At 39.4% G+C, this 26,728-nt stretch overlaps 1 protein-coding gene across 11 annotated transcripts in view; it reads left to right on the forward strand.

Moving 5' to 3' along the window:
* Positions 1–26,728, forward strand: part of IQCM (IQ motif containing M) — a 664,496-nt gene that overhangs the window by 55,705 nt on the left and 582,063 nt on the right. For all 11 annotated transcript variants that reach the window (XM_058721202.1, XM_058721193.1, XM_058721197.1 and 8 more), the window contains exons 2-3: positions 20,614–20,719; positions 21,563–21,645. In XM_058721202.1, coding sequence (XP_058577185.1) covers positions 21,609–21,645 — 37 coding nt within the window. In that variant the 5' untranslated portion in view covers positions 20,614–20,719; positions 21,563–21,608. The remainder of the gene's footprint in view (positions 1–20,613; positions 20,720–21,562; positions 21,646–26,728) is intronic.

Raw genomic sequence — 26,728 nt, forward strand, 5'->3', positions numbered from 1 at the left:
GTAATTATATATTATTCCTCTGATAGTTTCAGAGCTATATGTTATATTGGTGTTCTAGTAGAAGTCATCCTTAATATGTTATTGGAAATATATGCCTCTAATTTTTTCTTAAAAAACTAGTCAGTATATTTATTCTCCTCTTAAGCAAGACAAGAGCCCTGGACTTTTAATCCACTGAAAACTGCTCCCTTCTGGGTCATCCCTGCCCCCTTCCTGGTTATTATATTAAAATTTTTAGTTTCACATTGGGGTGCCTGGGTGACTCAGTTGGTTGAGCATCTGACTTTGGCTCAAATTGTGATCTCACAGTTTGTGAGTTGGAGCCCCACATCAGGCTCACTGCTGTCAGCCTCTTAGCACAGAGCCAGCTTCAGATTCTCTGTCCTCCTCTCTCTCTTCTCTTCTCCACTCATGCTCTCTCTCAAAATAAATAAATAAATGAATAAATGAATAAATAAATAAATCACACTAAAATAATTAGTTTCCCATGGGAAAAAACCCATATTAACTACTCATAATATTTTGTAGGTAATAGTTATTTATACTTACAAACATTATCATATTTCTGTGCTTATATATTTTTTTTAAATTTTTTTTTTTCAACGTTTTTTATTTATTTTTGGGACAGAGAGAGACAGAGCATGAATGGGGGAGGGTCAGAGAGAGGGAGACACAGAATCGGAAACAGGCTCCAGGCTCCGAGCCATCAGCCCAGAGCCTGACGCGGGGCTCGAACTCACGGACCGCGAGATCGTGACCTGGCTGAAGTCGGATGCTTAACCGACTGCGCCACCCAGGCGCCCCTATTTTTTATTGCATTCCATTCATTCCTTTCAGACTCACTTTCTTCTTCTTCTTCTTCTTCTTCTTCTTCTTCTTCTTCTTCTTCTTCTTCAACGTTTATTTATTATTGAGAGACAGAGAGACACAGAGCATGAGCAGGGGAGGGGCAGAGAGAGAGGGAGACACAGAATCCGAAACAGGCTCCAGGCTCTGAGCTGTCAGCACAGAGCCGGAGCCGGGGCTCGAACTCACAAACCGCGAGATCATGACCTGAGCTGAAGTTGGACGCTTAACCAACTGAGCCACCCAGGTGCCCCCAGACTCACTTTCTTCTTAACTGAAGTGTGTCCCCTCATTTAAGGGGGATCTGTGTGTGTATGTGTATGTCTGTGAAGATTTCTTAGACTTAATACTTCTAAAAGTCCTTATTTTCTTCTCACTTTTATATGATAGTTTATATTGACTTTGAATTTTATGTTTATTGTTACATTCCTTTAATATTCTAAGATATTATCTTCTGTCAACTGTCATTGCTGATTAGAGCTTTTGCCTAAGCTGTCATTCTTTTCTATATGGCCTATCTTTTCTCTATGTGGAACTTATGTTCTTTTAAATTCACTTTTTCATTATTCTTCAAATATTTATTGATTGACGACAGTTAGTGCTCTAGGCACTGGGTATTCATCAGTGTACAAAGCAGTAAAAATTCCCTGCACTCAAAGATCTTACAGTCTAACAAGTGAATGTATTAGCTAAGATAAAGCTAGCCATTATAATAAATTAAACACCTGATTATTATTGGCTTAATATTTTGAGATTTTATTTTTTATATTTAACACTGTCTGTTATGGATGCTCCTAGTTAGGGAGTTCTCAAGATACAGGCTTCTTCTACTTTGTGACCGTGTCATCTTTAACATTTAGTTCTGATGCTGTGCTGGGGTCACCAACAGTCTAGCAGCCAGAGAGGGAAAAGATTGTGGAGGATTACATGGGAGTTTTTTTTTCCCCCTAAAGTTTATTATTTATTTTGAGAGAAAGAGAGATAAAGTGGGAGGGGCAGAGAGAGAGAGGGAGAGAGAGAGGATCCAAAGCATGCTCTGCACTGTCAGTGCAGAGCCTGGTGAGGGGCTCAAACTCATGAACTGTGAGATTGTGACCTGAGCTGAAACCAAGAGTTGGATGCTTACTGACTGAGCCATCCAGGTGCCCTAGCATGGGAGGTTTTTTTTTTAAGTTTATTTATTTAGAGAGAGAGAGGGAGAGAGGGGCAGAGAGAGAGGGAGAGAGAATCCTAAGTAGGCTCCACACTGTCAGTGCAGAGCCTCATGTGGGGCTTGAACTCACAAACTGTGAGATCGTGACCTGAGCCGAAACCGAGAGTTGGCTGCTTAGCTGACTGAGCTACCCAGGCACCCCAGCATGGGAGGTTTCTATGGGCTAGCCTGAGAGATGGCACTTACCACTTTGGCCTATATTCTTATGGCTAGGATGAAGTCACTTGTTCACATTTAACTTCAAGGGTGCCTGGGAAAAGTAGTTCAGCTGTGGGCTGAAGGAAAGAAGAGAAAACACATTTGGGGGTCAGCTAGCAGTTTCTGCCCTGCCACAAGTAAAACACATGGTATGCTAAATAGTATTAGTGCTAAGGAGGAAAGTAAGTCAAGGAGGGAGCTAGGGAGGGCTGTGGGAGGTGGGATCACAATTGTATATAGGTGGCTGGTGAAGTCCTTGCTCAGAGGGTACATTTGAGTACACACCTGCAAGAAGTGAGGGTTTGGTACCTTGTGGAGATCTGAAGGAAGAACATTTCAGACATAGCAAATAGCAAATGTAAATGTCTTGAGGTCAGACGCAAGCCTTGTCTGGCTAGGGCAACCAGGAAAGCAGTGTAGTTCCAGGAGAGTGAGCAAGGGGTTGGGGTAATAAATTAGGTTAGTGAGGTAACCGATAATGTAGGGCTGTGTGAGCCACCAGTGGGTTTTGAATGGAGGGCATGATCTGACTTAGTGGGATAGCTCTGGTTGCTAGGTTGAGAATAGATTATAGGATAGAGGCAGGGAGCAGAGTGGGGCCAGTTAGAGATACTTTAATAATCTAGGTGGGAGATAGTAATGGTTTGGACTAGAGTGTTAATAGCGAAGGTAGTGCTTAGCTATCAGATTCTGAATCTATTTTGAAAGTATTGCTGGTTTAGGATTAGCCAATGGATAAGATGTGGGATGTACAAAAAACAAAAGGAGTCAGGGATGCCTTAGTACCAGGAAGAATGGAGATGTCATTTGCTGATGTTGGGAAAATTATCAGAGGAAGATTAGAACTCACTTTCAATATGAAAAATTTGAGATGCCTTTATGACGCTCAAATGGGAATGTGAACTAGCCAAGGAGAGAGGACTGGGCTGAAAATACATATTTGCCAATCATAAACATAGAGATAGTATTTGAAGCCATGAGGCTGGATGACATAACAAAATAAATATATGTAGTGGAAAAGAAAAGAGATTCCAGGTCTGAGTCTAGGGACATTTTGATATTTTGAGGTCAGTGAGATGAGGAGGAACCAGCAAAAATACTGAGGAGGTAAAAAAAAAAAAAAAGTAAGAGAAGGTCTAGGACAGTGGGGGTTCCTAGGAGCCAAGTGCAGAAAACATTTCAAGAATGAGTCAGTGATGAAATATGTAAAATACAGTTGATAGGTGAACCAAGATAAAGGCTAAGAATTGGCAGTTGGGTTTAACAGCATGAAGGTCATCAGTGACCTTGATAGAAGGAATGGCAGGTTGTGAGGAGATGGAGATGAGTAAGACTCTGAGATGGAGATGAGTAAGAGGTTTGCTAAGAATTACTTTCATAATTGCCATCTGTGTAAGGGAGGGAAGAAGGCAGGAAGTTGGGCTGTGATGCCCAGTCTAATGAAGGTTGCAGCAAATCCCATGAGGAGCTCTGCTGTTGAGACAGAGTGAGGTATATGGACCTGCATAAACACCATGTTGACTAGTCATTGGAAGTGGGCTGTCCTGGAAAGGACCCTGATTTTGGACAAAGTGACTCCCTTAGCCAGTGCAGTCTCAGGAAGGGTCAGAACTGTCTCCTGGTGCATTTCTAGCAGCTGGGGAGTAAGTTCTTCTAGAGGCTGTGGTTGGCACATCACAGAGTCCATTAGAAGCAGTTTAGATGGAGTAGTGAGGGCAAAAGCCTGATGAGAGTGGGTTCAAAAAAGAATGGGAAGACAGAAATCAGAGACAGTGAGCACAGATGACTCTTTCCTCTTCATTCCTGATGCTAAGAAGTATCTGGATATAGATTTATTTTTATTCTTCTTGCCTGGCATTCAGAGTGTACTTTGAATCTCAAGATTCATGTCATTTTTTAATACTGGCTCTTCAAACATTGCTTTTTTCCATTTCTTCTTCTTTTTCTTTTTCTTCTTTTTTTCCTTTCTGGAACTTCTTTTATACACATTTTGGGATCTTTTAGTCTATGTTTTATAAATTTTAATTGTTATTTAATCTTTTTATCTATATCTTTGTTATCTTCTGGGAAATTCCTCAGTATTTTTTCTTATACCATATCTAGTCTAGATTTTATTCTGTATACTAAGTTTATAAAGTTTTTTCAAAGAATATATTTTTCAATGTTTATTTTTGAGAGAGAGAGAGAGCAAGAGAGAACACATGCATGTGAACAGGGGAGGTGCAGAGACCACGAGGGGCAGAGGATCCAAAGCAGGCTCCACGCTGACAGCAGAGACTCTGAGGTGGGGCTTGAACTCATGAACCGTGAGATTGTGACCTGAGCCAAAGTCAGATACTCAACTGACTGAGCCACTCAGGTGCCCCTAAAAGAGGGATATATTTTTATCCTGAAAGCTCTGATTTTTTTTTATGTCTTTATTTCTGGCTTCTTTGTTTCATATTTTCATATATATATTTTTAGGAATATTATTTCCTCCTCTGTCTCTTGGTGGATTCTTAACCTACTTATTTTAAATTCTTTTATCATTTTCATTTCCGATGGAGTGAATTACTACAGAGTAGTTGATTTTATTGACTGTATCTTTCTTAGTGTTTGTTTTGGGCATGTGTTTTGTAATTTTGAAATGATTTTATAATAATTTTCAGGCTTACGTAGAGTAGAAGTTGTATCATATTTTTATGTTTTATTTATACTCACTGCATTCTGATTCATAGTACTGTAGTTGACACAGTGTTTTCCATTCCAGAACCAGGTCTTAGGTTGGTTCCTAGGGGCTCCTGCCCTTGTGATACTGATGGTATTTCAAGTTCTGTCTCTGAGCCAGTGGCTGGTATGGCTGGTCTGGGTGGTGGGACATGTGTATATCTTCTGCCTCCCCAGTATAGAGCTTTTGATAAGTCCTTGCTCCAAGAATGGTTTGGAAGTTGTATTTTCTGCCTCCTCTCATCTGGTGGTTTTTCAGCAGGGCCTGGTCCTGATCCTGCACCTGATGTGGGAATTGGGCTGAGCTCTGGGTTTCCCACTGCGACTGAATTCCAAGTAGCCTCTGCCTGTGTCTAGGAACTAGAACAGCATTCACAGTTTCTTTGCTATCACCACTCTGCATTTGTTTTCTACTCCTGATTACTAAAGATTTCTACCTGATTCAGGCCTGTCTCACTCCTGGGGAAAAAGACTTCAGCCAGATATTGGTGAGAAAAAGATAGGTGTTTTGATATTTGTTGTTCAATATGTTATTCCACTTCGATATTTTTTTTTCTAGAAAGATATAAATGCTAGATATGGTACTGTCTATATCAGTGATGTGGTAATTATAGGTGTTTTTGTCTCTTTTGATGATTCTTCATGTTTCTAAAGTTATCCCATGTAACAAAGTATTATACCTATTTACCCCTCACTCTCACTTCCTCTTTTTACTTACTTTTAAAAAATCCTTTTTGGAGGGACACCTGGGTGGCTCAGTTGGTTAAGCTTCCGACTTCAGCTCAGGTCATGATCTCATGGCTTGTGAGTTCAAGCTCTGTGTTGGGCTCTGTGCTGGCAGCTCAGAGCCTGGAGCCTGCTTCAGATTCTGTGTCTCCCTCTCTCTTCTTACCCCTCCCCTGCTCATACTCTGTCTCTCAAAAATAAATAAATATTTAAAAAAATAAAAAAAGAAATCCTTTATGGAATCTGCATGTGTTTATAGACTCAAGAGTAGAATTTGTTACTAAGTTTTTCCAAGCATGCCATTGCCCTGAAATTCTTTCATTTCTTGTCTGATTATGCTGACCAAGTGCCTCAAGGCACTCTCTTTCTTTCTGTGCTATTCCCACCCTCCACAAGTCAGCTGCTTGTCCTGTTTCTCAGGAAACTCTTTTCTCTCTCTTGGCTTTACGTATCACTTGAGTCTTACAGACTTTCAAATCTACATCTCTAACATGGAGAGGTGGAAGAGGAAAGGATCCATATGGAAATGAGGGCTTAGATGAGCCAGGCTTAGGAGCTATGCTGAATATTTTCATACAGTTATTCATTCATTTGATCTCCTAGCAGCACTATGAGGCATAAGAATGACGATGATCCATATTTTACAGATAAAAGAGCTCAAGCTTATAGAGTTAAGTAAATAGCTAACCTAATTTATATGGGACTGAGGTGGCTGCCAAGACTCAGGACCTTCAGTTTTAAAACAGGAAAGTCCTAGGCAAACAAATGAATTGGTCCCCCCCCCCCATGTCTAAGGACAATGACCAGGAAGGTGCAAAGCCCTCGGCTTGAACCCAGGTCCTCTTGAGACTACCGTCTTTGCTCTTCACCACCATGTTATATTGTCTCTATTAGAACAAAGTAGGGATAAAAGGACTGATTCACAGAGGAGATAGAAAGTAAAGGCATGAAAGAATTCATGAACGGGGTGTACTATTTCCTGGAAGGAATTTTGTTAGGGAAAATTGTGCTTTAGCAGGAGTCAGGAGACCTGAATTCTGGTTCCAGGGTGTCCACAAACCCAGTGTTGAGTTGGACAAATCACTCACATCCCCATACAGCTGTATTCTCACCCATAAAATGAGGACTAACAAGAAGGCGACTCCTAAGATTGTTTCCAAATTTAAAATAAACTCCAAAACTGTTTCATAGCCCATCAAGTTATAAGGTAATGGGGAAAGAAGAAATCTGAAAATAGATATCAGGATTTATAGTATTTCATGATTTTGTTCATATTTCTAGATCTAGCTCTTTAACATCAACGCGACTATCTGAGCACAGCCAAATTCCATTGAAACAGTTTAACAGTTCTGGTCTTTAATTTATTTTATTTAATTTGTGGTAATTAACTTTATAGTGTTTTCATTGTTGTCTCTAGCTGTTTACATAATGTCCTAAACATCTAAGCAGGAGCTGCTTTAAAATCTGGCTTTCATTCTTTATTGTTATTTATAAAATGTTAATGTCTTCTATTTAAGGCATGTGTGATTAATAGCTGAGAGAATGTACTTTTATAACAGCACAGTTTTCATCTGTGAAAAATCATGAGAAACATAGTCCCAACATGCCACAATTCTTGTTGAAGGCATAACTGCATGTATTGAGATGTGAATCTTCCTAAGATATATGGAAAGCATTTCTGATATAATAGAGTGCTTAAGAAGTAAAGTACTGTTACCTTTTTTTGTTGTTCCTGGACGCATGAATTGTATCTGATATGTTTCTAACTAAAATTTCACCAAATTCAAATTTACAAGATATAACTTCAAATATTTTTAACATTTCATTCAAGAAAAATCTTATTACCTGCTCCCCGGCCCCTTTCTGTCAGTATCTTAAGGTTAAATTCAAAGACTGGGAGTTTTAGATGAGAAAAACGTGGAATAGTGTTGGCTTTTCTGAAACCAGTGTGTGTGTGTGTGTGTGTGTGTGTGTGTGTGTGTGTGTGTGTGTGATTACTACTCAATTTGGGCCAAAGTAATTAGCTCCTTTCCTCATTTGGATAATTATGGTCTTCCTATCAAGGGAACTAGGTGCATAAAATTAAACAATCCCATACATCACCTGGTGCTCATCACCACAAGTGCACTCCTTAATCCCCATGCTAGCTGTGGGAACTTGGAAAAGTTGTTTGAATTTCACTGAACCTCAGTTTCTCCAGGCAGTGAAATGAAATCCTAACTACTTCCTTCAGGGGGCACTTCCTCCCCTACCCTCTTGCCTAGGAAACTAGGAAACACACTTCAGCCATCACTTCACAGATGCCACTTTTTTGAGAAAATCTTTTGTAATGGCCACCCTGTGGGACTTTACCCGGCCTCCTGCTACATTTGGTCCCAGCACTCTGAACTTTTCCTGTGTACATACACGTCATCGGTTAGAAGTATGTATTCGTTTGCTGGTCATTTATTAATGTCAGTGTCACCCACTAGAGACCATTGGCTCCATTAAAAAAAGTCCATTAGCCATACTGCAAAAAATCATGACACATTACATGGAAAAATTAGTAGTACTGAGATTTCTAAATAAATATTAGGAACTCTGTGAAAACTAAGATTATAATGTTAGAGGACTTCTTGTAGGAATTCAAATAGATTTTTTACGAGGTCCTTATTGCTTGGTTAGCCATGTGATCAGTCTTATGGAAGACACAAAAGAAATAAAAAAAAAAACTAGTTCCTTCCCTAGTGGGGCTTACATTCTAGTGTAGATATTGTTGGCCTTTAGCAAAGTTCTTAGCTTCATCTTTTCTTTTGAGAAGGAGTAAGAAGAGTAGAAAGAAAACTATCTACAATGATGAAAGTAGTGTTTTCAGAGGATTAATAGGTTGCTTTGAAAAACTAATAATTAAAACTTAAAATTTATTGTTAAATTTAAATTGATGTATAACATACTATCAGAAAAGTGCACAATTCCTAAGTATACAGCTTGAGGAATATTCACAAAGTAAACACGCCTGTGTAACCACCATCTGATAAATAAACATTACCAGCACCTATAGGCTTTCCTTGTGCCCCATCAGACACTACACCCTTTCTCCAAAAGGTCACCATTACCCTGTTTTCTATTACCATTAATATTTTGCCTTTTGTGAACTTGACATTAATGGAGGTATACATTCTGTCTTCTCCATGCATTATCTCAGGATTGTGTGTGTGTGTGTGTGTGTGTGTGTGTGTGTGTGTGTGTGTGATAGAAAGAGAGAGGGAGAGAGAGAGAGAGAGAAAGAGAAAGAGAGAGAGAGAGAGAGAGAGAGAGTCAGTTATGTCTGTGTGTATAGCAGGTCATCCTCACTGCTGTGACACATTGAATTGTATGAATATGCTGCGATTTATCTATTCTACTGTCAGTGGACACTGGAGTTGCTTCCAGTTTTTCCTGTTACAGAATAGTGCTGCGCTCAGTGATCATTCTTATATGTGTCTTTTAGTATACATTGTAAAGTGTTTCTGTTGGGAGTGGGAGGCTGGGCCATAGGTAGGCATATATTTAGCTTTTTTTTTCTTAATATGAAATTTATTGTCAAATTGGTTTCTATACAACACCCAGAGCTCATCCCAACAGGTGCCCTCCTCAATGCCCATCACCCACCCTCCCCTCCCTCCCACCCCCCCATCAACCCTCAGTTTGTTCTCAGTTTTTAAGAGTCTGTTATGTTTTGGTTCCCTCTGTCTCTAACTTTTTTTTCCTTCCCCTCCCCCATGGCCTTCTGTTAAGTTTTTCAGCATCCACAAAAGAGTGAAAACATATGGTATCTGTCTTTCTCTGTATGACTTATTTCACTTAGCATAACACTCTCCAGTTCCATCCACATTGCTACAGAAGGCCATATTTCATTCTTTCTCATTGCCACATAGTATTCCATTGTGTGTATAAAGCAAAATTTCTTTATCCATTAATCAGTTGATGGACATTTAGGCTCTTTGGATAATTTGGCTATTGTTGAAAGTGCTGCTGTAAACATTGGGGTACAAGTGCCCCTATGCATCATCACTCCTGTATCCCTTGGGTAAATTCCTAGCAGCGCTAATGCTGGGTCATGGGGTAGATCTATTTTTAATTTTTTGAGGAATGTCCACACTGTTTTCCAGAACAGCTGCACAGATTTGCATTCCCACCAATAGTGCAAGAGGGATCCCATTTCTCCACATCCTCGCCAGCATCTATAGTCTCCTGATTTGTTCATTTTAACCACTCTGACTGGCATGAGGTGGTATCTGAGTGTGGTTTTGATTTGTATTTCCCTGACGAGGAGCGACGTTGAGCATCTTTTCATGTGCCTGTTGGCCATCCGGATGTCTTCTTTAGAGAAGTGTCTATTCATGTCTTCTGCCCATTTCTGCACTGGATTATTTGTCTTTCGGGTATGGAGTTTGGTGAATTCTTTATGGATTTTGGATACTAGCCCTTTGTTTGATATGTCATTCCCATTCTGTTGGTTGCCTTTTAGTTTTGTTGATTGTTTCCTTTGCAGTGCAGAAGGTTTTCATCTTCATGAGGTCCCAATAGTTCATTTTTGCTTTTAATTCCCTTGCCTTTGGGTATGTGGCAAGTATGAAATTGCTGTGGCTGAGGTCAGAGAGGTTTTCTCCTGCTTTCTCCTCTAGGGTGTTGATGGTTTCCTGTCTCACATTCAGGTCCTTTATCCATTTTGAATTTAATTTGTGAATGGTGTACGAAAGTGGTCTAGTTTCATCCTTCTGCATGTTGCTGTCCAGCTCTCCGAGCACCATTTGTTAAAGAGGCTGTCTTTTTTCCTTGGATACTCTTTCCTGCTTTGTCAAAGATTAGTTGGCCATACTTTTGTGGGTCCAATTCTGGAGTCTCTATTCTATTCCATTGGTCCATGTCTGTTTTTGTGCCATTACCATGCTGTCTTGATGGTTACAGCTTTGGAGTAGAGGCTAAAGTCTGGGATTGTGATGCCTCCTGCTTTGGTCTTCTTCTTCAATATTACATTGGCTATTTGGGGTCTTTTGTGGTTCCATACAAATTTTAGGATTGTTTGTTTCAGCTTCAAGAAGAATTCTGGTACAATTTTGATTGGGATTGCATTGAATGTGTAGTTAGCTTTGGGTAGTATTGGCATTTTAACAATATTCTTCCAATCCATGAGCACAGAATGTTTTTCCATTTCTTTATATCTTCCTCAATTTCCTTCATAAGCTTTCTATAGTTTTCAGCAAACAGATCTTTTACATCTTTGGTTAGGTTTATTCCTAGGTATTTTATGATTCTGGGTGCAATTGTGAATGGGATCAGTTTCTTTTTTTGTCATTCTGTTGCTTCATTTTTAGTGTATAAAATGCAACTGATTTCTGTACATTGATTTTGTATCCTGTGACCTTGTTGAATTCATGTATCAGTTCTAGCAGACTTTTGGTGGAGTCTATCAGATTTCCTGTGTATAATATCATGTCATCTGCAAAAAGTGAAAGCTTGACTTCATCTTTGCCAATTTGGATGCCTTTGATTTCCTTTTGTTGTCTGATTGCTGATGCTAGAGCTTCCAACACTATATTAAACAACAGTGGTGAGAGTGGACATCCCTGTTGTGTTCCTGATTTCAGGGGGAAAGCTCTCAGTTTTTCCCCATTGAGGATGATGTTAGCTGTGCGCTTTTCATAAATGGCTTTTGTGATGTTTAAGTATGTTCCTTCTATCCCGACTTTCTCGAGGGTTTTTGTTAAGAAAGGTTGCTGAATTTTGTCAAATGCTTTTTCTGCATCAATTGACAGGATCATATGGTTCTTATCTTTTTTTTTTATTAATGTGATGTATCACATTGACTGATTTGCAAATGTTGAACCAGCCCTGCAGCCCAGGAATGAATCCCACTTGATCATGGTGAAGAATTCTTTTCATATGCTGTTGAATTCGATTTGCTAGTATCTTGTTGAGAATTTTTGCATCCATATTCATCAGGGGTATTGACCTGTAGTGCTCTTTTTTTACTGGGTCTCTGTCTGGTTTAGGAATCAAAGTAATGCTGGCTTCATAGAATGAGTCTGGAAGTTTTCCTTCCCTTTCTATTTTTTGGAATAGCTTGAGAAAGATAGGTATTATCTCTGCTTTAAATGTCTGGTAGAATTCCCTAGGGAAGCCATCTGGTCCTGGATTCTTATTTGTTGGAAGATTTTTGGTAAGTGATTCAATTTCTTTGCTGGTTATGGGTCTGTTAAAGTTTTCTGTTTCTTCCTGTTTCAGTTTTGGAAGTGTGTGGGTGCTTAGGAATTTGTCCATTTCTTACAGGTTGTTCAGTTTGTTGGCATATAATTTTTCATAGTATTTGCTGATAATTGCTTGTATTTCTGAGGGATTGGTTGTAATAATTCCATTTTCATTCATGATTTTATCTATTCGGGTCCTCTCCCTTTTCTTTTTGAGAAGCCTGGCTAGAGGTTTATCAATTTTGTTTATTTTTTCAAAAAACCAACTCTTGGTTTCATTCATCTGCTCTACAGGTTTTTTTTTTTAGAATCTTTATTGTTTATTTCTGCTCTGATCTTTATTATTTCTCTTCTTCGGCTTGGTTTGGGGTGTCCTTGCTGTTCGCTTCTATTTCCTTTAGGTGTGCCCTTAGATTTTGTATTTGGGATTTTTCTTGTTTCTTGATATAGGCTGGATTGCAATGTATTTTCCTCTGAGGATGGCCTTCGCTGCATCCCAAAGCATTTGGATTGTTGTGTTTTCATTTTCATTTGTTTCCATATGTTTTTAAATTTCTTCTCTAATTGCCTGGTTGACCCATTCATTCTTTAGTAGGGTGTTTTTTAACCTCCATGCTTTTGGAGGTTTTCCAGACTTTTTCCTGTGGTTGATTTCAAGTTTCATAGCATTGTGGTCTGAAAGTATGCATGGTATGATCTCACATCTTGTATACTTATGAAGGGCTGTTTTGTGACCCAGTATGTGATCTATCTTGGAGAATGTTCCATGTGCATTCGAGAAGAAAGTATATTCTGATGCTTTGGGATGCAGAGTTCTAAATATACCTGTCAAGTCCATCCGATCCAATGTATCATTCAGGACCCTTGTTTCTTTATTGATCCTGTGTCTAGATGATTTATCTATTGCTGCAAGTGGAGTATTAAAGTCCCTTGCAATTACCACATTTTTATCAATAAGGTTGCTTATGTTTGTGATTGTTTTATGTATTTGAGGGCTCTGTATTTGGCTTACAGACATTTATATGTCTAGCTCTTCCTGATGAATAGACCCTGCAATTATTATGTAATGCCCTTCTTCATCTCTTGTTACAGCCTTTAATTTGAAGTCTAGTTTGTCTGATATAAGTATGGCTACTCCAGTTTTCTTTTGACTTCCAGTAGCATGATAGATAGTTCTCCATCCCCTAACTTCCAATCTGAAGGTGTCCTCAGGTCTAAAATGAGTCTCTTGTAGACAACAAATAGATGGGTCTTGCTTTTTTTAATCTATTCTGATACCCTATGTCTTTTGGTTGGAGCATTTAGTCCATTTACATTCAGTGTTATTATTGAAGGATATGGGTTTAGAGTCATTGTGATGTCTGTAGGTTTCATGCTTGTAGTGATGTCTCTGGTACTTTGTGGTCCTTGCAGCATTTCACTCACAGAATCCCCTTTAGGATCTCTTGTAGGGCTGGTTTAACGGTGATTAATTCCTGAAGTTTTTGTTTGTTTGGGAAGACCTTTATTTCTCTTTCCATTCTGAATGACAGACTTGCTGGATAAAGGATTCATGGCTGCATATTTTTTTCTGTTCATCACATTGAAGATTTCCTGCCATTCCTTTCTGTCCTGCCAAGTTTTAGTATATAGGTCTGGCACTAGTCTTATGGGTCTCCCTTTATGTTAGAGTGTGTTTATCCCTAGCTGCTTTCAGAATTTTCTTTATCCTTGTATTTTGTCAGTTTCACTATGATGTGTCGTGCAGAAGATTGATGCAAGTTACGTCTAAAGAGAGTTCCCTGTGCCTCTTGGATTTCAATGCCTATTTCCTTCCCCAGATGAGAGAAGTTCTCAGCTATGATTTGTTCAAGTACACTTTATGCCCCTTTCTCTTCTTCTTCTTCTGGAATACCTATGATACAGATATTGCTCTGTTTGATTGCATCACTTAATTCTGTAATTCTCCCCTCATACTGCTGGATTTTTTTTTGTCTCTCTTTTCTTAGCTTCCTCTTTTTCCATAATTTTATCTTCTAATTCACCTATTCTCTCCTCTGCCTCTTCAATCTGAGCTGTGGTCACCTCCATTTTATTTTGCACCTCATTTATAGCATTTTTTAGCTCCTCATGACTATTTCTTAGTCCTTTGGTCTCTGTAGCAAAAGATTCTCTGCTGTCCTCTATACTTTTTTCAAGCCCTGTGATTAATTTTATGACTATTATTCTAAATTCTTGTTCTGTTATATTGCTTATATAATTTTTGACCAATTTGTTAGTGTCACTACTTCCTGGAGTTTCTTTTGAGGAGAATTCTTCTGTTTCATCATTTTGGGTAGCCCCTGGGGTGGTGTGGAACTGCAGGGCACTTCCCCTGTGCAGTGTGGAGAAACTTGTGTTGGTGGGCAGGGCCTCAGTGAGACCCAATGTCTGCCCCCAGCCCACCGCTGGGGCCACAGTCAGACTGGTGTGTACCTTATCTTCCCCTCTCCCAAGGGCCCAACTCACTGTGGAGTGGTGTGGCCCCTGTCCAGGCTACTTGCACACTTCCAGGCTTGTGGTGCTGCTTTGATGGGATCTTGTGTATTAGCTGGGGTGGATCTGTAAGGTGCATAGGGGCAGGAGGGGCAGGCTTAGCTTGCTTTGCCATAGGTGGTCCCCTGTGGGCCCTGCAGTCCCTGTGGGCCATCCCGTCGGAGGGATGGATCCACAGAAGCACAGCATTGGGTGCTTGCGTGGTACAAGCAAGTAAGTTCAGTGATGGGAACTGGTTCCCTTTGATTTTGGCTGGGGAATGGGAGAGGGAGATGGTGCTTGACAGCACCTTTGTTCTCTGCCGTGCTGAGTTCTGTCTTCTAGGGCTCAACACCTCTCCCTCCCGGTGTCCTCTCACCCTCCCACTCTCCGAGCAGAGCTGTTGACTTTTAACATTCCAGATGTTAAGTCCTGCTGGCTGTCAGAACACATTCCATCTGGCCCCTCCGCATTTGCAAGCCAGACTTGGGGGCTCTGCCTTGCCGGGGGGCTGCCCCTCCACCGCCCAGCTCCCTCCCACCAGTCCATGTAGTGCACAATGCCTCCCCGCCCTTCCTACCCTCTTCCATGAGCCTCTTGTCTATGCTTGGCTCCAGAGAGTCTGTTCTGCTAGTCTTCTGGCGGTTTTCTGGGTTATATAGGCAGGTGTGGGTGGAATCCAAGTGATCAGCAGGACATGGTGAGCCCAGTGCCCTCCTATGCCGCCATCTTCTTTTTTAACCTATTTAGGTTTTGAACATACTGCCAAATAGTTTTCCAGAGATTACCAATTTACATTCCCAACAGGCAGTAAATGCATATTTCAGTAGCTCTATATCCTTGTCAACACCTAGGATTTTGTGAAAGCCATTTGTTTGGGTGTGTGGTAGTTGTGGTTTTACTTTGTGTTTCCTTAATGACCAATGAGTTTTGAGCCATCTTTTCACATGCTGATTTCCCATTGAAAATCCTCTTTGCAGTGTCCATTGCAATCATTTGCCTACCTTTATATTAGATTGTCTGTCTTTTCCTTTGATTTGTCAAAGTTATCTATGTTGTGTATGTTATTTTTGTGCTTATGATTTTGGAAAGTTCAGGGACTAAAAGTCAATATTTCAGTTCTCTCTAGTAGTTGATCTCTTTACTGAAGTATGGCTACATCTGACATTGATTGCTTCCCTCTCCCTGCCAGGTTACTCCACTTGACCACTGTGGAATGATAGTCTTATCTTGCCAACCCTGGCCCTCATCTCCTGTTGGTAAACTTTGATTCTCAGTGGCGTTAAATGTACATGTTCATGTGTTCCCAAATCCTATTTTATCCATCTCTGTATCAAAACCCTAAGGTAAGAACACAGAAAAACTTTATAGCTTATTGCATATGGCTCAGAAGGACCAGTTTTACACATTGAAGCCAAATGGGAAAGAATTTGTATATTTAAGCTTAGAGTATTTTCAAGCATCATGTGCGAGTCTTCTCAGTTTAACATCTCCTTTTTAACGACTTGCTAATTGAAATGAAATTAATAGCTATCTTTGGTGATTTGAAGACCTAAATATTTTATGTAAAACCAGGAATATTTGGGATCTCCTAATTAAGTGCCAGTGTCCATGCAAGCCCACAAGGAAATACAGCATAATGTCTGTTTTATGAAGTTGAACCTTACACTCACAAGGCACCTGTAGTCACCGACTGGACTTTTCCAACCCTGGAGTGTTGGGTTGGTGTTGGTGGCAGTGAGGGCCATGCAGGGAGAAGGTCTGAGACTCTCTTGAGTGAGAACAGCCAGGCTTTCATCTATTGTCCTCATTGACTTCTGAGAAACTGTTTCCTTTAAACATAGGTTGAAGCTGCTCTTTTAAGAATTGTGTGTCTATTTTAAATTCTTCACTTATAGACAGGAATTCAGGAAGGAAGTGGAATTCTATGAGGTTAAGTGGTTTGGCTGAGATCACACACTTTGGCAATGACAGAATCAGGACTGAAATCCAACTTTGCTATCTCCACAGTGCTCTGAGATTCTGATATTTGTGTCAGCTGGGGCAATATCCTAATGATTCAATTATGTCCTTTCCCTTCCCACTTCCTGGCTCTGAGAAATGTCTTCATCCAAGTTAATTAGACAATCGGAGGTTTCTGCGTCAGGAAAGAAGTGTGTTTGCCACTGTTACATGTGTTCCCCAGGATCCCAGCTTAGTTGATACTGGTGTTGGCGAATTCATAAAGTATCTTCTTTCCAACTCATTTTATGGCTATCTCATTAATTTGGTTCATAATTTTAATTATACAGTTATAAGTTTTTTATTCTCCTGTTCTCTGAGTATACCTTTTTACCCATTATAGATGTCTAATATTGGCTCTGTTATATTGGACCTAGTAAGGACTTGTTCTGTTTCCTTTTTTCTCCCTATACTCCTTTTTTTTTTTTTATTCCTATTGTTTGGTGCCAGCATATCTGATATCTGGTCTGAGGGACAAGGAGACTTGGCAGAGAGAAGTTTGGAAACAAATCTGGAAAAGGACACAAAGATCCTTGTTTTCTTGAAAGAGAAAAAGTGGAGGAGGGCTCACACTTATCAGGGAATGAAACAGGACAAGCGACAGGACAAAATCTGAGAGGGAGACCCTGGTGGCCAAGGGTAGAGAGCACATGAGGAGGGTTGCAACCAGGGATGTGATGGAAAGAGGTCAGGCCTAGGCCACTTTCTTGGATATTCTGCTCAGGAAAGTGAAGAGGAACTAGAGGGAGGCACAAACTCTTAACTTCATAGTGTTTGAGTTTTGGGGCCAGTTAGAATTGCATACAAAAGCAATGTAATAACAGTTTTTAGAAACTAATGGGGCCTTCCAGGTCTTCTTTCCCAACAGTTTTATTTTGCAAATAAGGAAGCTGAGGCTAAGAGAAGTCAAAGCAAGCCCCTTGGCTCAGTTCTGGATGGAGCTGTGCGATGACAGTGCTATATTTTTCATCCATACTTACTCAGTTGCAAGAGAGAGAAAAGCCCAAGGCAAGAAGCTGGGTTTTATTCTAAATGCATTCGGAAGTAATGGAAAGGGAATGATATGCTCTGATAAACATTTAAGAAGACAACTTCTGTTGTGTGGAGAATGAATGGGAATAGGATTAGATTGGAAATTGAGAGAGCAGGTAGGGGGCTATTTCAGCATTCCAAGAATGAAATGATTGTGACTGGGAAGAGGGAAGATGAGGAGAAGCAGATGTATTTTGAAGTTAAAAATGTAGAAGACTTGATGGATTGGATGTGGTAGGTAAAAATACGGAGGAGTCAACGTTTTATGGCTTGAGTAACTAGGTGGATATAAGTGCAATTTCTTTTTTTTTTTTATTTTTAAAAAAAATTTTTTTTTCAACATTTTTCATTTATTTTTGGGACAGAGAGAGACAGAGCATGAACGGGGGAGGGGCAGAGAGAGAGGGAGACACAGAATCGGAAACAGGCTCCAGGCTCCGAGCCATCAGCCCAGAGCCTGACGCGGGGCTCGAACTCACGGACCGCGAGATCGTGACCTGGCTGAAGTCGGACGCTTAACCGACTGCGCCACCCAGGCGCCCCTATAAGTGCAATTTCTAACATGGAGAAGTGGGGAGGGACTAACGTGATTGAAGGTTAGGAGCATTGCTCTCATTCACCCTTATCTTGACTGTTGAAACTGACTGTCTACATCGATGGACCATGACGTGTTTCCCCAAGTCCTGCTGAATACCATAGGGCAGTTTTTTGTTTTTGTTGTTTTGTTTTGTTTTGTCACCAGGATCCTTAATTATATAAGGTACCATGATAAATTCTTCCCAGTCATCTACTTTGGAAGGATAAGCTAAGGAGATAAGGTAGGGAAATGCTGTTTCCACTTCTGCTTGCTTTTTTTATCCACATAGAAATAGAATTAGAAACCCGTAGCATTCCTATAACCTGATAGGAGAGCCTTGAGCATCTACGGGAGGAGAGGGGGTGGAAGGACTTTTTCACAGATGTGCCTGAAAAGACATGAGAAGGTAGGGCATCCCTTTCCAGCATCCTGTTGACACAATTACTCATTCCACAAACAGTTTTTGAAATCCTTCTAAATGCTAGGTCCTGTTTAAGGCACTGGGACTGAAGCAGGGAAGAAAAGAGAATCCTTCCTTTACGGAAGTCACATTCCAGAACACTGCTTATGTCATTGCTTGCTTCAAACTATTTCAGTGGTTTGTTGCCCACTTCAACAGCATATAGTCTAACCCTCTGCTTAAATCAGAGCCACTATTTGCTGTCCATGTGCTTTCTCACCTTACATTTGCTGTTTCTCTCGCCTGCCTGCTTCTCTGTTCCTCTTAAAGCAGCCAACCTGACCCACTCGGGACGGATCTGATACTCAGTACCATACAGGTGTGCTGGCCAGCATCCACTTCTAATTGGTTGATGCCTGTGCTGAACCAGTTTTTCAAAATTTTGCTGTTACCACAACAGTCACCCTTCCAGATTTTGCTCAGTCTCCCTTTGATGCATTTCTTCAGTCCTTTCTTAGCCTTCAGTGGTCTTGTCTTCATTTGAACTCATGGCACTCATGGGTTTATATCACTTATTTACAAAGCTCACAGGCTTTCTTATGACATCTGCCATATAGTTGTTTGGATTTTATTTAAAAATTTGACTTATGTGTTTGCCTTTTCTTCCAAAATGGATGAAGTACGCCTTGTAAAACCCAGATACTAGATTTGGTCTTATTAATTGAAATTGATCAATATATCAGGAGGTACGCAACATTTCATAACTGTCTGCTGGGGATGGAAAGTGGAGAGGGACCCTATCTGATATTCTGTGCTCTGTATCTTTAATCAGTTCCATCCTCATCATTTTCTAGGAAATGGACACCTCTGTCTATCTGATGACTTTTCCATTTGCTTTATACTCTGATCCATGTAATATTTTCACAGTTGCTATAGACTCCAAAGACTTCATCCACCCCCAGATTCTGTCTCAGTTACTCCCTATCACCTTGGGTTTGTGGGGACATTACCACACCAGCACCCCTTAGGATGCTTGGCTAGTTTTGTGCATTAAAAGGACTGTGGGATGGCTTTCTTGCCAGCCAATTTAATGCAGGCTGACACTCCTGGCATACTGAATTAAGGTGGAAGAGCCAACTGTCCCAGAGAAGAGTCCATTGCTATGGAGATTAAAACAAGAAAATGACAGAGCACAAAACACCTTTATTTTCTTCTTATATTTAAATGGAAAGGAGACAGTAATTAAGCCAGACCAGAAGATGAGTTTTGATTGTTAATTGCTAAGGGAGGTGCAGTATTTCAATTTGTCCCAGTTCATTTGTACAATCAGGCAAATGAGGTACATGGTCTGTACTCTTGCCCATGGTATAATGCTGACAATTTGAGAATGAATCATTTTTGGATGTTTCAGATTTGTTATTTTAAAACTAACTGCAATATTTCCCCCTCTCTGGGTAGAAGCTGAGAAAAAGTGTTGTAGCCTTTTACCTAAGATCATGTGGCCATAGAGTCATGACTTCCGTAGGGCCATGATGGCTTGTGCATTTACTCAAATAATGCCCAGAGTATTTAAAAGGTCTTGAATACTTCACCACAGTTTGATGCTCTAGTCAGCTAATTAAAAATTATACCTAGGGTTTTAGAACAAGAGGGTCCATGGTACTCTGTAAAGCATTTAATATTCCTATTTCTAATTATAAAGTCATGTGAGCACACAGTAATATGCATTGGTATAACTGACTCCCTGGGGTCATTTGACTCCCTGGGGTAACCCCTGACTCCCTGGGGTAACATTTGAAGCATTTTGGATAATCCGTTGGAAGTAGTGATAATTTCAAACATAGGAAGAAGGGCTCAGCTTAGTCAACATGTTTATCAGCCCTTTACTGAGCACTTCCAGAATGTGATTCACTGAGGTGGGCATTAGGAAGTTCAAGGCAAAAGGCAGTGGTTCACTCCTCCAGCTGAACCTTTGAATCTTTTGGGAAACTTAAAAAAAACAAAACAAAACAAAAAAACACAGATTCCTAGGCCCAACTCTAGACTTTGATTTTATTTTTAACCATTTCCCACCCAGGCAACTTAAATAGACATCCAGGGTTGAGGAGCCACTGGTATAAAGTACACTGTGGTTTTCAAGGCACTTAGTTTAATTAAGAATACAGAACTTCTATTTATATCTTTCACTCTGTTTTTTTGTTTGTTTTTTTAGCTCCCTACACAGAAGCATGTACTAAGTTTCAAGTAAGACGCATGGACATCATAACTGCTATGTTTGCAAGAACAGGCCCCTAGAGGCTGGAGTGATCATGGAGGAGGTAGGATTTGAACCTATGCTGTAAGGATGGGTAGGATATAAGAAAACAAAGGTGTGAGAACGGGGCATTCTGAGTAGAAAACTAATGTCAACCTAAGCTCAAGTGTGTTGGCTCAAGGCAAGGATGTGTAAGGTATGTGCCAGGTATTAACTGGATATTAGTGGGAAAATAGTGAGAATTCAGAGGGGCCTGCATAGGGAATTGGGCCCAAAGATCTGGATTTGAGTTCTGTACATGCCACTAAATATATGCTTACTTTGACAAGTTGTTTCACATCTCTGAGCTCCAGTTTCCACATCTGCCAAAAGTGGGATAAGTTCCAGTCAGGTTGTTTGGAATCAGTAAGGTGATATATATATATATATACATATATATACACACACATATACACACACACACAAGCATTTGGTAAACCACAGAGCCCCACCCAATGCTAGCTTTTATGGTTACTGTCTTTAGAAGTGGCAGGCATAGGGGCACCTGGGTGGCTTAGTCGGATGAGCATCCGACTTCGGCTCAAGTCATGATCTCGCAGTTCATGAGTTTGAGCCCCGCGTCAGGCTCTGTGCTGACAGCTCAGAGCCTGGAGCCTGCTTCGGATTCTGTGTCTCCCTCTGTCTCTGCCCCTTCCCTGCTCATACTCTGTCTCTCCCTGTCTCTCAAAAATGAATAAATGTTAAAAATTAAAAAAAAAAAGAAGTGGCAGGCATAGGAGATTTTAGAGCAGAGGAGTGATGTATAAAAAGTGTTAATCATCCTATTTTTTTTTTCATGAGTGGGTGAAAGAAATAGATAAAAGCAAGTATTTATTATCAATGCAGTATTTAATGTGATTGTGTTTAGGGACTTGGAACTCAGCTCTCAAAAAAGATCACCCTAACCGCCCATCATGACTGCTGTGGAAGTTATGTCTGATAAAAAAGAAGGTGAGTATTGCACTTCCCTAACGACTCAGTGCGCAACGCATGGTGCTCCAACAGTTTTGAGAAACTTCTAATTATTAATATATGGAGCACTAAAGTTACTGGTGTACCTTGTAAGAATTCACCTCATTCCCTTTATTTAAATATAACCAACCTTTGAGAGATCTATAGCAACTTTTAATTTAGTGTGCTGTCCAACATGGTATCTACTGGCCACATATGGCTATTGATTGCTTAAAATGTGACCAGTCAAACTAAGGATTGAGTGTTTGATTTTATTCTTTTAATTTAAATGTAATTAATTTTAATTTCAATGTAATTTGATTTATTAAAATATTTAACTCAGTTATTGGAAAACTTTTAACCATGTTTAGAGGAACTTGAGTATGTGAATATACTTTTGCAAGTGGATATTTTAGAGAACCTGAATAGATTATTTTTGATTAAAGACCAACATCTGAATTGAGAGGTATATAAGTGTAAAATATATACATGATTTTTGAAGACAAGAAAAAAAGAATGTAAATATCATTAATTTTTAATGTCGATTGATGTGGAAATGATATTTGGATATATATCCTTTAAGTAAAATCTATAACAGTTATGTATGTTATTAAAATTAATTTCATCTTTTTTCACTTTTAGAAATGTGTCTATATTAGGCTCACATTGTATTATTTAAAAAGAATTTTTTAAAAAATGTTTATTTATTTTTGAGAGATTGAGAGAGAGAGAGACAGAGTGTGAGCAAGGCAGGGGCAGAGAGAGAAGGAGACACAGAATCTGAAGCAGGCTCCAGGCTCCGAGCTGTCAGCACAGAGCCCAATGCAGGGCTCGAACCCACAAACCACAAGATCATGACCTGAGCTGAAGTCAGACACTTAACTGACTGAGCCACCCAGGCACCCTTCACATTGTATTTCATTTAGATCTAATCTAGACTTGGCAACATGCAGGTAACCTTAAATTTAGGCTTAGGTAACCAGATTGAGAAACATAGAGTGCTGCATAGAGGCTGAGATCATTAAGATTTCCTGTTAGGCTACCTCTCTTTGACTCTTGTGACCCCAGGCAGTATATGATACAGGCCAGCCAGCTTCTATTCTGGGCTACAAATAGAGCGCTGTGTGGATTACTTTAACTCTCTATCCGGATAATACAGCACATTTTTAAGAGGTATAGGACAGAAGGGAAGAAGATCCATAAAGTAGAGGAGGACTGTTCTCTAGTTCCATTTTGCCTTAGGGTCATGTCCATAATTAATTAAATTATATTTGAAGTCTTGATACTGAGAGCTGGTAATTCCCATGTATCTCCTTAGCAACCTAATCCCACTCTGGGAAAGATTAACATAAGAGAGATTGTTTTGGAGGGGAGGTACACTGTAAAATCTCCCTGAGGTAGGTAGAAACCTTAATTAGTTTATTGTTGTAAAGACGATAAACCACTTGGCTAAAGAAGGAATAAAGAAAGTGGGGAAGTGAGGAAAAGTGTGTAAGGGACAACTCAACAGAATGCTGTTACAATGGAACTGAAGAGTTGGGTCTTAATGGAGAATGTGCTGTGGAAAAAATTGTCAAATATGTGTTTTAGGAGATTATAGCCATATGCCACTTGGAATTTGGGTTTCGTTTGGTTTTTTGGGGGGGCGCCTGGGTGGCTCAGTTGGTTAAGTATCCAACTCTTGATTTCGGCTCAGGTCATGATCTCACAGTTTGTGAGATTGAGCCCTGCATCAGGCTCTGGGCTGACATCAGGAAGCCTGCTTGGGATTCTCTCTCTGCCCCTCCCCTGCTTGTGCGCTCTTGCATATTCTCTCAAAATAATCTTTAAAAAAATAAATTCTTTTTGAAAAGAAATTAGATAAATTATATTTTCTTCACTTAAGTGTAGTGGAATTGAATATAAACTATTTTCTTTGAGGTTTCTCTTCAAAGAGCTTCCCTTCACATTCTGGTTTCCACAACTCTTTGCCCTGGAACAAATTAAACCATCTTAGTTTCAGCTTCTCTCTCCTGCACCTTGTCTCTAAGCTTCTCCCCTCCCCTGACTTAATCCTGCCCGTCCTCTGAACCTGCTTTTAGAAGGAGATCTTTCAGCGCACAAAGTAATATTCAAACCTTTGTTAATTTGTTTTTTTACTTGTTTTCTGTGTGTTTGTTATTTTTAGCCAAGGGATATTTCCTACAAAATGAAAACTTAGGAAGAGTTCAAATATGTAAAACAGATAAGGTCTGAGCTTCTGTGATTGAAAGAAGGAAGGGCCCTGAAGGCACATGAAATTGATGAAGCACAGTTTTAAAACCACTGTCTTAGTTTGGATTTGATTCACTGTTTTATTTCTCTTGGGATATTTCTGTTTTAAGCCTTATCTCTAATAATACAATGCAAAGTCTCATATCTTTAAAGGGAAATTCATACATTAGCAAGCTGGCAGTAGGGGGTGTTAGTGACTTACATTGGCCTCTATCACAATGTATGTGCATACTGAATGTCATGGCGTTTATTTACAATATTTCTTTTTTTTCCTGGCATTAGGCTCTAAGTACCTGGAAGGCAGGGCTACCTAATGTCCTATTTATTTCAGCACATTTAGCACCAAATCAGCACCAAATTTAGCACATTTAGCATCTGGGACTTAGTAGGTGCTTAATGAACATATGCTGAACTAAATCTCTTTGAGTCTGAGGTATGGCTTTTCTAACATCTGTGAGATCAAACACATAGGCACTTACTTTGACTATAGAGGCAAAGAAGGCATTAGCCATGTAGGCATACATCTTTGTTCACGATATCTCCGTAGTAAATTTTTGTGATGTCTCGGAAGAATAGAACCTGTTAGTAGGAAGGATAGAAACTCTCTTAGTAAGGCCAGTTATTTTTTTTATGACCCAGAAATTTTATTCTTATTCTTATTTTTTATTCTTATTCCACAAAACAAGTGAAAAATTTCCACCAAATGCATTGTGAAAAAGTGCTCATAGCAGTGTTATTCACAATTGCTCCAAACTTGGAATAGCTATAATGTCCATCAACAGAAGAATGAGTAAACAATTTGTATTAGTATTGTGTTGCTGCTACAACAAATTACCAAACACATGTTTGCTAGTCCCTTGGTTTTTCTAGGGGCAGAAAAGATTTTTTTCAATGATATAATCAAGAGATGGCCAATGATTTGTTCCCTGTCATAACTTCCAAAATTAGATCTTCTGGTGTCTTCACTTCAGAGATTTACTAGAGCAATTACACAGAACCTCCAAAGCATTAAGAAAAATATGAAGTTTTATGAACTATCTATCATAATAGCATTAAACTGATGATATAGGAAGAGTGAGTTTTTTAAAAAAATATAAAATAAACGTAAGAAAACAATTTTAGGCCAGTGAAATCATTTGGCATTAGAAATTCATTATCTTCCCCCATAGAAATGTTAATATTTGTACTCATGTTTTATTTAAGTAGTGTAAGTATTTAAATCTCTTCATGAACTTTATCATAAAATATTTGTTATTGCTTATAATGATTTTTTACTGCTTTTGGGGGTTTAGTAACTTAAGGAATCCAAAGTATAAAGAAATTGTATTATTTTCAAACCTATTAATTAATTAATTTTGGATAAAAAGAACTATAATAAGACCAGATTTATTCGAACTAATTTAGAAAGTTGAAATTTATCTTTGTGCTACTGAAGAAATGAGAACTGACTGATGAAATTAATTATATAAACATGGTTGGAGAAAAGTTTAGCTCAATGAGAGTAATACCACAGTAACTACAGTAATAATTGCTCACATTGATTGAAAGCTTGTTATGTGCCAGCCTCTGTGCTAAGTGCTTTGTAACCAAGTGCAATTGAATCCTCAAAGCTCTGTGCAAGATATATTCTTATTATTGTTCTCATTTTACAAATGAGAAAATGAAGGCTTAAGACAATAAAATAAGGTTCATGAGCAAATTGTAATTCAAGACCAAAATAGTGTGACTCAGGAATGAGAGCTCTTAAAAGTCATTCTATATGCTATGGATGTATATCTGCAAGTAAACAAAGCTTTAATTATAGATTTTTTTAAGAGAAGGAGCAGACCTTGACAGCTTCCTTTTAATAATTGAAGTTCTAATGCACACTTGAATGTATAAAAGCTGCATGCTTGTATACTTACCCTATTATGAACAGAGAAACAGAAGCTTCAAAGATTATTAACTGGATGGATTCTTAACATCAAAATTGCTTAATTTCTCATAATTTTAGACTCATTTGTTGAATATATAAAGATTCTTAGAAATTATAAAGTTAAGGAACACACACTAGAGCTTTGCCTTTTCTAAGGGCCTGAGATATGAATTCTCTTGTGCTACTTTACGACTTTAACTTTTTGGTTCAAAGGCTAATTTTTAGTTACCAGAGGAAATCAGAACAACTGCCTCAGCATCTTAAATGCCAGTGAGGGCTCGGGATTGCTGACCTGGAGTCAGTGTATCTATATGTCTTCAGTTGGAGTCGTTTTAGGGTCTGTGAGAAGTTGCGCTCTTTTGATGGTGGCTGCCTTTCTCTGCCCTTTTAAGAACAATCCCAGGCCTTGTTGTGTTCAAGAACTTCATGGCTTCACTGTATGAGTTCGCTGTGGCAAGTCCCTCAATGAGTCAGAATTTACTTGCTGGCTCCAGGAAGGCCATTAGGGTTGCCAGGGTGTATACTAACTCCTCCACAGTTCAGAGGTGACAGGTGGCTCTTGGTGAGAATCAGACACACCAGTCATCAAAAAGCCCAGCTAGGAGTATAATGCTGACTTGGGAATTTATCTCCTCTGTCTAAGGCCAATTTATAGTTATGAGGGGGAAAATCAGAACAGCTTTATCAGGACATTAAATTACAATAAGGACTCAGGATTGACAGCTTGAAATGAAAGTGTCTTGGTCTATTCAGGCTGCTGTAACAAAGTATCATATTCTGAGTGGCTTATAAGCAACAGAAATTTACTTCTCACAGTTCTGGAGACTGGGAAGTCCGAGATAACCGTGGCAGCAGATTTGATGTCTGGTGAGGCCTGCTTCCTCACTGATGGATGTCTTCTCACTGTATGTTCAC

Source organism: Neofelis nebulosa, chromosome 3 (assembly GCF_028018385.1).
Source record: "Neofelis nebulosa isolate mNeoNeb1 chromosome 3, mNeoNeb1.pri, whole genome shotgun sequence".
NCBI classification, from domain to species: Eukaryota; Metazoa; Chordata; class Mammalia; order Carnivora; family Felidae; genus Neofelis; species Neofelis nebulosa.